This window comes from Mus caroli, chromosome 8 (genome assembly GCF_900094665.2).
Source record: "Mus caroli chromosome 8, CAROLI_EIJ_v1.1, whole genome shotgun sequence".
In the NCBI taxonomy this organism is placed as follows: Eukaryota; Metazoa; Chordata; class Mammalia; order Rodentia; family Muridae; genus Mus; species Mus caroli.
Genome location: NC_034577.1, coordinates 12,529,459 through 12,543,360, shown reverse-complemented (window position 1 = coordinate 12,543,360; position 13,902 = coordinate 12,529,459). Strand labels below are relative to the sequence as shown.

The window sequence follows — 13,902 nt, the reverse complement described above, 5'->3', positions numbered from 1 at the left end:
AAAAAACAATACGAGGGTTAAGCTAATAAAAAATCAACACGAAAAGTAATTCAGGGTTAGCATGAGGGAGATCCTTGTGTGTATCACCCAAAAGAGGCCCCAGCAATTCTAATAAAGGAATTCTGGACAGGGGAAATAACAGTGGCAGGTTCACAAGAGAGGAAAGTTACTGTAGTAACAACATGACTTCAGACAGATAGGTTCTTACCCAGAGCATTCGGGCACATCCCCAGACATGACACTTGTAAACCATGTAGTGTCTAAGCAGTCTTCTCTGTACATTATTTCCGCCTCTCCCCTGCACCCTTCACTGTGACTCAGGGGCATTGGAGAAACTCCCAGGTGGTGTGGGAGAAATATTTGTATATAAAAACATGAACTCTGGGATGATAAAATAAAAAATAAAGCTAAATAATAAANTTTAAAGTCCTTAGGAAATTGATGACTTTTCCCACAAAAAAAATATACACTAACAATAAGAATCCCAAAAAGTAGGATATGTAAACAAATTACCCAAGAAAATATTATCTAGGCACTCTTTCAGACCATAAGGATTTCTAATCTTAACTTGCATTTCCCAAATGCCCTTTTCTACATAACAGGTCATTTTGTCACAAAAGTCCTCAAAAGAACCAACACAGGCTTAATGACTTAGACANCACTGGTTGTGATTTGTAACATTCACTCACACTTATATGTCCTCTGCAAGTAATTATAACAATGAGCACACCTTGGCATGAATCTGTACAGTCACACAGCATCTCAGAATGTTCCACTTTAGACTTGAGACGGTTTCAAAGTAGATGTGCAGATACTTGTGTGGGATGTGGATGATGGTTGTCTGCACCTCAGCAGAGTGAAGGTGATTGGAAAATATCACCCCTGCAACTCATTTAACANGGATACCTTACAAATATCCAAGGTATTATAGTAGAAAGCCATACTGAGAGGAAAAAAAGCCAAGCAAAAAGGTGGGATATACCTGTTGNCTTCAGCCCTCATGGCTTCCCGAGGAATGAGTTTTGTTTGATGTCAACATTGATTTCCACCAATAACCATACAATGTCCACCCCTAGTGAGAGGCTGCTGTGCTGTGCCTTCCTAGATTTGACTTTTTTCTTTACTGATGTCTATGTCCTCTTCCAGCTCCATGTGGTGGGCACCTGACAGCTTCCAGTGGGGTCATATTACCTCCAGGATGGCCGGGATACTACAAAGATTCTTTAAACTGCGAATGGGTCATTGAAGCAAAACCAGGGCATTCCATCAAAATAACATTCGACAGGTGAGATCAAAACCATTGCTTTTGTGCCCACAGTCACAGCTATACGTCCTTTATTAAGTAAACAGAGCTTAAAGCATGAACACCCTTCAGTCCCCAAGAAAGATCATGGAACAAAGACCAGGGCATGAGAATATGCCCATGCTCTTCTCATAGTCCTGCTATCCAGTGGGCACAATGACGTCTCAGATCTGGGCTGCCCATGGAGAAGCAACCCGGATGGTCATTCTCCTGGTCTCGCCTAGAGACTGGATTTGGGATTTGGAATTGGGAGCTTGCAATGTGGAATCCGCTCCTCACTCTGATGGACCCTTCTTCATCCTCCATGAACACAGAAAAGACATCTCCAGTTCTGGGCAGGCTGCTAGCACCTGGAGTCAGCAAAATGTTGCAGAGCCAGCAGCAGAGTTACTGTAGTAGATGAAAGCCCCTCCCCCCATGTCCGTGGATTACTATAACTGGGACACAGTTGTAGGGCTTAGCAGTTTCAACACGTATTTTTAATCTGCAAAAGTGAGGACACTGATTGGACTCCAGCATGAGGTGCTCAACATTGAAATGGATTTCATGTTTGAAAAAAAATGTGTGTGTGTGTGTGTGTGTGTGTGTGTGTGTGTGTGTATGTGTGTGTGTGTGTGAATGTACAGGGTGGATATGTGTATATTGAGCAAAAACCCTATACTTGAAAGCTAAAGAGGCATCTTTGCTTAGCAGGTTCAGTGTCTTGAGGGACTTGACAATATATGCTCCAAGTTGTAATACTCCTAATATTTGTCTCAAGATGTGAAACTTTTTTTCTTTGTTTTCCAACAATTCAAAATATCAGAAATACAAAGTCTTAAAGAGGTAGCTGAGCTATCATTACTAATTAGATTTTTATTCATAATTATCCACACCTCTGTTGGATGACCCTACTTTTTAGTAGGATAATCCTTCCTAAAAGGGATAATGGTTTATGTCTATTGGTGAGTCACCCTGCAAGTAGNCTTAATCATTAAAAATAACAGTAAGTGTTCAATATGTGAAATTTGATTTCCTATAAATTCTTACACTTCAGTTATTGGGGGAAAACTGAATTTAAACACCTTGTGATCCCAGTCACGGGTAAGATTTATATCATTTAATAAAAGTATTAATTTCATGGTCTCATCTGACCATCAAGTTTCAGTTGCTTGAAGGAAAATTTGTGTTAAAATTTTTTTAGTGTGATATTTTCAGGATTGTTTTTGGTGTACTATTGTGGTAATTCTATTTGAGTGGATAATAGTCCTTGAAAATGTAGCTATTAAACCTAGTTGCAGCCAGTGCTTTGCTCTTCAAAGCTGGACTTCATGACACTGTTTTAGTTTATTCTTGCTTCATAGCTGATATTAAGTCTGTGGAAATAAGGTTTGGATTCTCCACAAATGGCTTGGCCATATAAAAATGCCAGGTTGCCAAGTCATGATAAGCAATGAAAGTCTATAGTTTTCAGTGTGTTTTTAGCAGCCCTTGATGCCCTAGCTAAAGATGACTTGAAAGAGTTTTTTTTAATTAATATTCAAGTTCCAAATGTAAAACTCCATGCCCATGTAGACCTCTGGAATTTGAACTCAAATATCTGCTGTATCACAGCATCTTTAGAGCAGGTGTTAAAAGTAATAAACTCAAAGCAGTCACCACCAGGCCTGAGTCTACCAGCCTCAGGTGCTGTTCTAGTCCAGCCATCTAAGACACACTGTTTGAATTTCTCTGTATGGAAGAATAGAGCTCAGTGTAGCAGCCTTGTTTGCTCAGAAAACATAACATTATTCTGCCTTTGCAGAGGAACATCCACATTGATGATGAACAGGGCAGTGTTGTTAAATGAGGCTCAGCATCCTTTTGCTGCTGTGGAGATGTGCAAATAAACTGAGCTAGTTCCCTGGCTCCCTTCTCTTCCTAGCAATAGTCTGAGCCCAGCATGGGAATGGTAGCCCAGCTTCAGAGACACATTTGGCTCAGTTACCGAGTGAGTCAGAATCAGGCAATGCTGAGATATTCCCTCAGAGCCAAAAGAGTCGCTTAGAAACCAAGTTAGCTCTTGGAGGATGAGATGGGTCTATTTAAGAAATTATCTCCATGCCCAGAATGGTGCCATCATTGCACCAAGGGGATCTGGGTGCCTCAGCTTTATATAAATATAATTGCAGGCTGGATTCACTGGAAGTACAAGCAGAGTTAAACACTATCTGGAAGCTGTTCTGGCTTTCCCAAATCGTTATGGCATCATTGAGTTTGTGAAGTAGCAGCTTGCTCAGCNNTGGTCCCTCAAGGGCTGGTGTGAATAAAAAAAGCACAGTGTGGTTTTTAAATATTTAAATATCATATGCTGTGAAGTCCTTCGTTCCTAAAGGGAGCATTCCTCCTCAGTATGTTGACTTCATGATGTCTATAGTATATTAAAAAGAGGATTGTAAAATTAGCGCAAAATGCATACTCAGACCTTGTTTCATTACTGAAGGTTATATTGTATTAGTACATCCCCAGCCTCTCTTAATTTGCCACCTACCTGTCAATTCTATGTCTATCCATCACCTGTCACTTATTATCTACCTGTCATCTATGTATCTATCATCTAGTTACCTAAATCATATTTATTATATATAATGTACATAAAACATATATGCACATAATCTGTTTATTATTTCTCATTCACATAACATCTGGCCATTATCCATTTAGCTGTCCTGTATTATCTATCAGTATAAGAAAACTTACGTAGTTTGCAATATTTTTGTTTCTGTCGGAATCATGACCTTTTTTTATAGCTTGATGTTTTACAGATAGAAAGTAGATATGGTAGAGGGTTTGCAATGTGATTCCTGCAAACAGAAAAATATATACATATATTCCAATCACCTTATTCACTTGAAGTTTTTATTAGATGTGACACAGTTGAACAGGTGTGGAAGTTGACATGACTCTGCATGGCTTTTTCCTAGGTTCCAGACGGAAGTCAATTATGATACCCTGGAAGTACGGGATGGGCCAACCAGCTCATCCCCACTAATAGGAGAGTACCACGGCACTCAGGCACCACAGTTCCTCATCAGCACAGGCAACTACATGTACCTGCTGTTTACCACTGATAGCAGCCGGGCTAGTGTTGGCTTCCTCATCCACTATGAGAGTAAGTGAATTGTGGCTGGCATCCAGGGCAGGACACAATACCCCCAGGTGATGGGGTACATGTGCTTGCCTTCAAATGTTAAGACAAATAGGTTGATTACAAGGACAATCTGACTTTCAACTGTCTCCTACAGAATGTTCTGGAATGTGGGAGATTGCCTTAGGTTCCTTTCCCTAATGATATTGATTGCCTATTACAAAGTAAAATGATATAATCATTAAATGATGAATTGTAGTGTGTTAGTACACAATTTATTAATATATTCTACTATAATATTATATATATTATTATTATATATTAGAAAAGATACAGGTGGACTAGAAGTAATACAGGGTGTTTTCTTGAAGCAGTTTCATGAGTGATGAGTGGCATCCATTGCCAGGGTGCTGTGCAGAAAACTATCTGGTCTGTGAGTTCATGCAAATGGGTTTTCCAGGGTGGCGAACATTAGATCAGAGGTTGCAAGGAATTAAACCCCAGCTGTGCTTAGTGAATGCCAAGTAATTGCTGTGAACACTTAACTGTCAGTAGGCCATGGTAGATCCAGTGTGCTCAGCAGACCAGGCTGTTTTCTTCCCAGCTTGGCTTTGTATTTCAGCTTCTGAAGCTGTGAAAGTATCATGTTATAGCTATAGTTATATAAATATATTTTGGGTATTTACCAGAGGGCTGCCTCATAGGAATGGGTTCTTAACAAGAGTCAACTAATACTCAGACCCCACTGAAAGTCCTTCACAGGAAATCTGAGTGAAGAGGAAGGCTGGCAGGAACTAGCTGCAGCCCCAGTGGAGCAATGGCTGTGTGGGGCATGAGATTTATGGCTGTTAATATAATCAAAAACAAATTGTTTACCTTCCAGGGATAGCTATATATTACACATACATACCATTCTATAAATGCACAAATGGAATATTTGCATCCTCTTTAACCTATTCCTGCCTCCTCTCCTCCTCCACCATTGATTCCCTGCCCAGAACCTCTGCTACTCAGATGCAGAGGCTTTCTAAATGCATTTCCCTGCATTTTATATATACGGACACTTGGACATGTATGGTTAGGAATATTTTCCATTAAAAATGAATGATAATAAGTTCTAACTTTGGAACCCAAATGATTGCCAATTAATTAATTAAAACTTAGTTGTGCTACATATGTATGTGTGTATATATACATACATTCATACTTGCACTCATACACACATCAATACCTACACATGTGGTGTGCCATCTGAGGAGATGGCTCAGTGGTTAAGAGCACTTCTTGCTCTTGCAAAGAACTGGAGTTCAGTTCCCAGCCCCACACCTGACTGTTCACAGCTGTCAGTAACTCAAGCTACAGAGTATCTGACATACTACACTCTTGGACTCTTTGTGTATCTCATATGTATGTCAAATATCTACACACACACAATATATTTACATATATTTATACATACACATAACAAACAAACAAAATTTAAGAGTTAAGATATTTTATCTTTTGTATGTTTTTGTGTCTGATTTGTGACACTTTCTTGGAAGGAAGGTGTACATGTTGACACCTTAGCTGCCCCAATCTGTGACTGACAGCTGACACAAAGCAGGACTCACTTTGAAACACATGGGAATGTGAACAACGCACATAGTTTTATAGTGATGACTATAAAAACAAGTCACCTGCCTTCACTCACCAAGGCATACACTCANTGTCACCTCTTCACAAAGGCCATGTGCTGAGAAGAAGTATGTTTGCATCATATTTAGGTCAAATTTAGCAAATAGCACTATGTTTCAGCTGAGAAACGGAACAAAATCAAAATGCATCACTCCTCTNAAAAACTGTCCATTGATCCATCTTCTCCTGGTGATGTGANGTTGAGGCCAGGCTGAGATACAGCTCTGCCAGTGGATGCACCTGTGTATACACAACAAGCCTGATCAGCACCAATCTCAGTGCATCCTTGCAACACTGACTTTACTGCTCTTTGTGCGTCCAGTGTGTGGTTTCCCNCNTCCCAGCTTTATGGGAATTCCTGGACCAGCCTTGCTTTAGGCAACTTGAGGATAAAACTCATGACTGTGATCCTACCAAAACACACACATGCATGGACACACAGGGATACACATATACATGTACATACACACACATTCATGCATGCACACACATTCACATACATGCCCATGTACATGTGCACGTGAACACACACACACATACACACACACACCCCAAATTCGAAACATACTGCTTTCATATTTCTCTACTCACATCTGTACTACTGTTTATTGGTCTTTAAAAAAAGAAAAAGAAAAGAAAAGAAAAAAAAAACAGCATAAGCTAATCTGTCTATGGGTATCCAGTATGGTTTTCTAGGTGTTTCAAGATGTATTTCTAGTGAATTATAACACAAAATTCTAGTTTGCTTTTGTTTAACAGTCCTTCTATATTTTAAGCAAATTTTGTATGGAATAGGATTTCATTATAAATCATGAATTTCAATGTAAATATTCCTCACAAAATAAATGCCCCTGTGTTGTAGAAAGCCATCACCCCATGGCCATTTCTGCATCAGCAATGTGGGAGCATGTTGTTTAAGTTATGAGTGTAAAATATGTTTCTATAGAAAATGGAGATGTGTGTGTGGTGAGAGAAGAGTGGGAGAACAGAGAGTGAAGAGGACAGGAGAGGAAGGGTATTGAGAAGAGGAGAGAAGAGGATGGGGAAAGGAGAGAAAAGTTAGGGGATGAAGGGAAAAGGAAGGGATTGGGAGGGAAAGAAAGAAGAGAGAAGAGAAGAGAAGAGAAGAGAAGAGAAGAGAAGAGAAGAGAAGAGAAGAGAAGAGAAGAGAAGAGAAGAGAAGAGAAGAGAAGAGAAGAGAAGAGAAGAGAAGAGAAGAGAAGAGAAGAGAAGAGAAGAGAAGAGAGTTAGGAGGGGTAGGAAGAGGGGTAGAAAGAAGAAGAAGAAAGAGGGAAGAGACGGGGAGGGGAGGGGGAAAGGAGAGAGAAGAGAAGGGGAAAGGAATAAAGACAAGGGTAAGACTTCTGCAGTTTGGTGCTCACCATTGCTGGTCCTGCTCACATGACCTGCCACAGAGCAGTGGGTGTTGCTCTGCTTTGTATCTATGGAAACCTTGGCCCTTTGTTATAAAGACTTAGAATGACCATTTAAGGCAAATAAGTATTGGTAAAAGTAATGCAATTCTTTTCAATTTGCTTTTTGTCCTATCACTGTCTAGCCACCTCCAACTTTTGAGAATGTGACTGAAAATCCACACCGGGTTTAATTGGGGGATGCTCAAGTCACAGCCTATGAATTCTACATTCTTCAAACCTCTAAGTTCACAGATTTCCCAGACTGCCCTGGGTTTATTTATTTGCTCAGTTGTTAACTCCAAGAGTTCTCTCAGAATGAAAACACTCCATCCATCCTGTGACAGGGAAAACATATGGGGTGAGCCTGGAAAAAATCAGAGCATGGCAGGCATACTCCATCAGAGAATACAGAGGCCTGAGGAGGTTCTCCAGGAGGTAGAGTCTACAGGCATGGCTGAAGGAATCACTGAAGGGGTGACTAAGATCCTTCTCCACTTGTGTGGCTGTTGGCTGGAAAGAATTGGTACAGCAATTAAGAGCCCACAGCAGTATGCAGAATGGTNCTGATGCTAGAAAACTACTGATAACAGCAGAGTCCTGAGGAAATAAATGTCNAGGGTGTATAACCAGGATGGTCTTGGCCCTCAGAGAACTCCCACCGTGAGCAACCAAGGTGATCACTAGGTTAATGAAGCACCCAGGATATCCAGGATGGTAATGACTCCCAGGAAATATCCACCCAGGATATCAGGGTGCTGCTGAATTTTAGGAAAGTCCCAGTACTCACACGCTGTCGTCCTANCCCCAGCTAGCCTCTCTGTNGCCTGCCACTTCTACCCCTTTTGGGGTCACAGTCTCCTGTACTACTAGGGACACATTATTATTGTTTAAACAGTTACTCTGGGTTCTATGAACCACTTGTTTAATCACGTAAAGGAAAACCTAACTCAGCTAGTCACTTCACTCTACTAAAGTCCAATTGATCAGACCCAGAATCCAGGCGGTCAATGTTGAGGCCATGAAAGTCTGAAAGCCAGAATATTTTATGATCACAGTCCATNTCTGAGCTTACTGCCAGAGGGGAAACCTGTAAGGGAGTTTTCACTTCTCTAACTACACATACATTGCAATAACATTCCCTTCTCTGATTCTCATGTTCTTGAATAGATTATTCTAGAAAAGACAGCCTCATGATGAGGTGACCTACTTCCTTTTATATACCAGCTTATCTAGTGGCATGGGCGAGTGGCAGATGGCATGGAGATTTTAAAACTGTAGTTCTATATTTATATTCTACAGTTAAGTCTATACAATATAGTTTTAGAAAACCCATTCTCATGCAGCTGTAAACTGAATTTCATATGTGTGCTTGCCTGTGTGTGTCNGGAATAGGAGCATGGCAGTGAAGCTTCCAAAACCTAACTGGAATGCAAACAATAAAATCAAGGAGAGATGAGAAGGGATAAGACCTAGCTTGNTGTTCCATTAACAGTCCATTGATTTTTCTGGGGAACAAAGGTAAAATTCAAAGACTTCGATGAATTATTCAAGGTTGTACCATTTCTCTAGGACCTGAAGAGGAACATATGACTGTCTTTCATTTGAAAAACAAGCTCAAGTATTTGGAGACATTGCTTTTCGCGTGAATGACTATTGGNTATTAAGCGATCAATTCAGTAATGAAGAGTTTGCTTAGATGATTCCCTGGGTCTGTGTATATCTAGGAATATATTATAGCTTATGTTATAGCACTGTTTTTTTTTCAATTATCCAGAAAAGTCTTTCAGTCTTGTGTCCTCTTTGCCCATGCAGGTGTGACTCTTGAATCTGACTCCTGTCTGGACCCAGGCATCCCTGTAAATGGTCATCGCCATGGCAGTAACTTTGGTATCAGGTCTACAGTGACCTTCAGCTGTGACCCTGGGTACACACTCAGTGATGATGAGCCCCTCATCTGTGAGAAGAACCACCAGTGGAACCACGCCTTGCCCAGCTGTGATGGTAGGTGAAGCCCAGGCAGACAGAGTTAAGCTAGTGTACAACAAACGTATGTAGAGACAGGAGGACATGTGAACATGTGGGCCACTGTGCACTGCACCTGACATGATCCAACGTGACCAGAGAATGTATTCCCTTTAGAAACTGTACTCTTAAAGCACAGCATTTGGAAGTTGCTCATCAGTATTGTGCTATTAACTGAGATAAGCTTTATTAACATTGAAGANTTGTGGTCTGCTGTGCAGCAGTACTGTCAAACATTGAGACTGAGAGATCCCACTTATGCATATGTTTTTATAAGTGTTTATTTATAGAAGGCCTAAAAGGCTTTGTGCTCTATTTAAACACTCCAGATGGTCAAGTCTCATTCTCTTCCGACTCAGGGGACCCTGGTCCACATACAGAATTTCCTCAGAACTAACATACATTGTCCCACTGACATCTGACCTTTTCCAGAATATCTCTGCTGGGCCTATGGGCTCCCAGATAGTCTTTTAGATTATCTATGTGTCATCATTTATCTTTCCTTCTCTTCTTATCCACTCCTAGAAATAGATTATAGATTACTGTATATCACTGTTTCTCTCAATTTTACACTAAAAGTTAGGAAAATGCTTTATTTGTGATCACTTGGATCTCTTTACTCATGAATATGCCCTGTTGTAACATTATTAGAAAAGCATATAGGTATTTGGAAAATAAATACTTAAATGTGAGTTACATACACATGTAATCTCAACTTCCTTTCCTTTTCCCATACTCTAGGTACCCCTTTTATAATGTTATATGAGTAAAAAACACTTGGGTTCTCTCAAAATAATGGATACAAATACCAGGCTCTTGGGAAGGTGTGTTTTCACTACTGTCAAGGACTAGTAATCCTTGAACTTGTACCAGAATACTGGCTTAACCACTGCATGGTGCATGCAGATAAGAAGTGTAACACTCAGGGTAGATGAAGGCCTTTGCAGGCAAACACACTGAATCAGTGGGAATTCTGGACTCTGGACAGAACTGCAGAGCGGGCTACTTACACATCTCTGGGACTACCTAGTAGGAGGGCACAAAGGATGGACAACTGGGCATGATGACCTTCTCCAGGAAAATCACACATTGTTCACTATTGGCAGAAAGTAGCTGTTCTTTGTAGAAAGTAGTGTTCTTTGATGCTATAGAATGTAATAGCATTGTCATCTACTCCTAAGGTCACCATGTTTATTTTGTTACTTGTTTTGTTCTGAGACAGAATCTCATTGTGTAGTCCATCCCAACCCATCCTGCAACCTTCCTACCTCAGCCTCCAGGGTACTGGGTCATGTTGTTTGAGTTGCAAACNTTTCCATTATGGCTATGAGGAATTGAACAGTGAAATTTGGGACTGGGTGGCGACTGATGTGTCCTTGTCCACCAGTAAACAGTCACCATGTTGTCACCACATAGTCAAGGTGACTGGCTGGGTAATGAAATGGTGCTTCCAAGTGAAAGGATTTGCTTGACCCATTTGAAGTTGACATTCAGAGGTGGATACTTCTCAGAAATCACTAGTGCTGCCTGTTCTGTGTAAAACAAATATATAGACAGGAAATGACTTAGAAATGGACTGGGGCGCAGCTCTACTAGAATGGCCCTGTGATCAGTAGTTAGCCGAGCGAGATGTTACGAGAGGCCAGTTATAAATGGGATTTTCTAGAGAAAATGANAGTGCATTAAACTTAGACATTTTGTCTTTTGTCTTGCAAGTGAGATTTATGCTAATTTGAAATCTGATCCATCCAAGGGGATCCCTAACGTGATTTGTTATGCCACATTGTAGCACCTATCCAGGACTAAAAAGCCTACAATGAAAGGTTATTAATAAATCTTCACATTTCAAGAGAGTTTAGAGTTCAGCATGAGAGTTTTATTTAGTCATGGCTATTTACACTGAGCTCTGAGAATCTCCTTGCCCTTTCTAATCTCACACAATCTCTTAAATCTCACAGTTTTTTTTTTTATTGCAATAAATCATACATCAGTAGGAAATGTAAACCTCTAAAAATTCATAGTACTTAGCAAGGGAACATAAATTAGAATGAATTATAATATTTTATCTCACCTGAAAAAAAAATAAACCTTTTCTTTCTCTTCTCCAAGCACTGCGTTTGTTCCCTTTTAATGCCATTGTTAGCACACTACAATTTTAAAGGAATAAATTGAGCATTGGAGGCATTCCTTTCTATTTGGTAAAGGACAAATACACCAATCATTTTAGAAATGTTGTTATTAAATATTTTGCAAACTGTTTATTCTTTCTGTAAACCTTTAATTGCAAAACAATTATGTTCATTGCCCCCTACCAGTTAGCATCAGCATAACATTCTACATAGCTTTAAATTCACACATGTGAATGGAGCTCTGTCTCCATTCCCTAAGCAATGGTGCTGAATAGTGACCTCTGGCTTCCACAAGTGAAGAAAGGAAAATGACTAGGAATAAGTAATGAAAAAAAATACAACTTATAATGTGCAATGAGAGGCCTGGGAGGCATCTTTCAAAGTCTATCTTCCTGAAGAGACTTGATTCTGGAGAAATAATTTGATTCAAGGCAAAAGAAGTAAAAGAGAATAGGAGAATGTGGGGATCAGGGTGAATATTAGTTGCTGAGAGTGGAGGTATGAAACACAGTTCAAGATGTTTAACACTAGTCTCTGGGCATGGACAGAACACAGGGAAAATACCTTAGCATCCCACAGCCAAAGTTCTTCATCTTTGATAGTGGAAACAATTGTGAATTGTGTTTATAAGTTCTTGCCTTCTAAATGTGGGCAGTCCTAATTTAACATTTCCTTAATCTGCAGGGCATCTGTCCAATATTTCTTTTGGGAATATGAGTCCAATATAAACAAATAAGTAAATAAGGAGACATAGTCAGTTGTTTCTGTTAACCATAGAAAGGTCAGAAGTCATCCTGCAAGGGAGAGAAACTGAAATACAGCTCTGATTACTTAGTATCATACCCGTCATACACACTCTCTCTCTCACACACACACACACACACATCTACAAATTGCTGAAAAGGAGCAAAGGAAGAAAAAAATGAAGCACAAGAATTTGTGTTTCACATAGAATTTTTTCAAAGAAGAGACTAGTACAAGATCTCAGAGTTCAGTTAGATCAAAAGACCAAAATATACCAGCTAAAACCTGAAGAGCACGGCAAGCTCTGTAGCTTGTCGGTAGAGCACATGTCTAGGACATATAAGGTCCTGGAGTCCTTCTGTAGCATCATACACACAGGAAAGCTGANCTGGGCTTTGGCAGAAGTACCACATATAAGACATGACATTGAGAATATAAGACAGAGTGAAGACAACAAAGGCATGATGTAAGTAGAGGGAAATAACTCAAGGAAGAGGCTGTATGGATTTGAGGGTCTTCAGCTCCTGTGGCTACTACAGGGTAGCTAACATAGAGAGAGCATAATTTATGACACCTCATTCTTCCCTCTCTTGTAACCTTGTCTCATGGAAAAGGACTCTGGCCTGAAGTATAGTTCCCATATGTCAACTCCTTCCATCCTCAGTGAAGGTAGATACTTAGTCCTAAGTGTGTTAAGTCCCCATGTCTTAGATCCAAGAAATGAAAACTGAGTCTACAATGTTTAGTGTAATATTAGACAACTCTTGTCATGATCTTGGAGCTGACTTGGGTGGAGAAAGGAGGTGATAATGATGGAAAACAATAACAACAACATCCGTGGGGGGCATCTGTGAGTTTTGCAGGAAGACGTGCATTACCATCATGCTGGTAAGAACAGGTCAAAATAATGANGTCAGACCCCATACCACTGGGCAGTACAAGAAGAGTGAGCCCCACATCCTACCAACATGTCCCCCCTTATGGGGTATCCACCTTTGTTAGGGACATCAGCTTGCCTTCTTTTTGCCATCTCAACAGCACTTTCTCGACTAAACATCTGGACTGCCTTTGAGATGTGAAGGCTACTTGATATTATTTGCTTGCAGAATAATTCTCACTTTGTTACCTGTATTTTTAATTGGATTTTGGCTTTTACTACTAGATTATAATCTTGAGGATGTCGGAGACTTCTTTGAGTATTTATTTTGTATGCCTGAGAGCATGAAGAGTGTTAGTAAGACAGGGCTTAAGCCCTCAGTCAATGANTTGCCAGGGAGACTGAGACCTAAGCAGAGGTCAATACCAACTGATCATTGGTGGGAGCTTACCATGTCAACCTGCCCATCTTACCCCACCCTCGTATCCTTTTTTATTTCTGCATATTTTAGTCATCTTTCCAAGGGACTTTTTGATAAAACCTGTCTGTGTCCTGGATGGTGGGTAGATATTAGAAACACAAATGTCAAACTCAGAGTAGCAGCCTCGAGGAAATTAGAAGTAAGTTTT

General features: G+C 40.2%; 1 protein-coding gene across 1 annotated transcript in view; it reads left to right on the top strand.

Moving 5' to 3' along the window:
• The window catches only part of Csmd1 (CUB and Sushi multiple domains 1), a 1,596,626-nt gene that overhangs the window by 1,282,073 nt on the left and 300,651 nt on the right, over positions 1 to 13,902 (top strand). Inside the window, exons 16-18 of the mRNA XM_029480674.1 lie at positions 1,147 to 1,285; positions 4,246 to 4,433; positions 9,314 to 9,502. Of these exons, the coding sequence (XP_029336534.1) occupies positions 1,147 to 1,285; positions 4,246 to 4,433; positions 9,314 to 9,502 (516 nt within the window). The remainder of the gene's footprint in view (positions 1 to 1,146; positions 1,286 to 4,245; positions 4,434 to 9,313; positions 9,503 to 13,902) is intronic.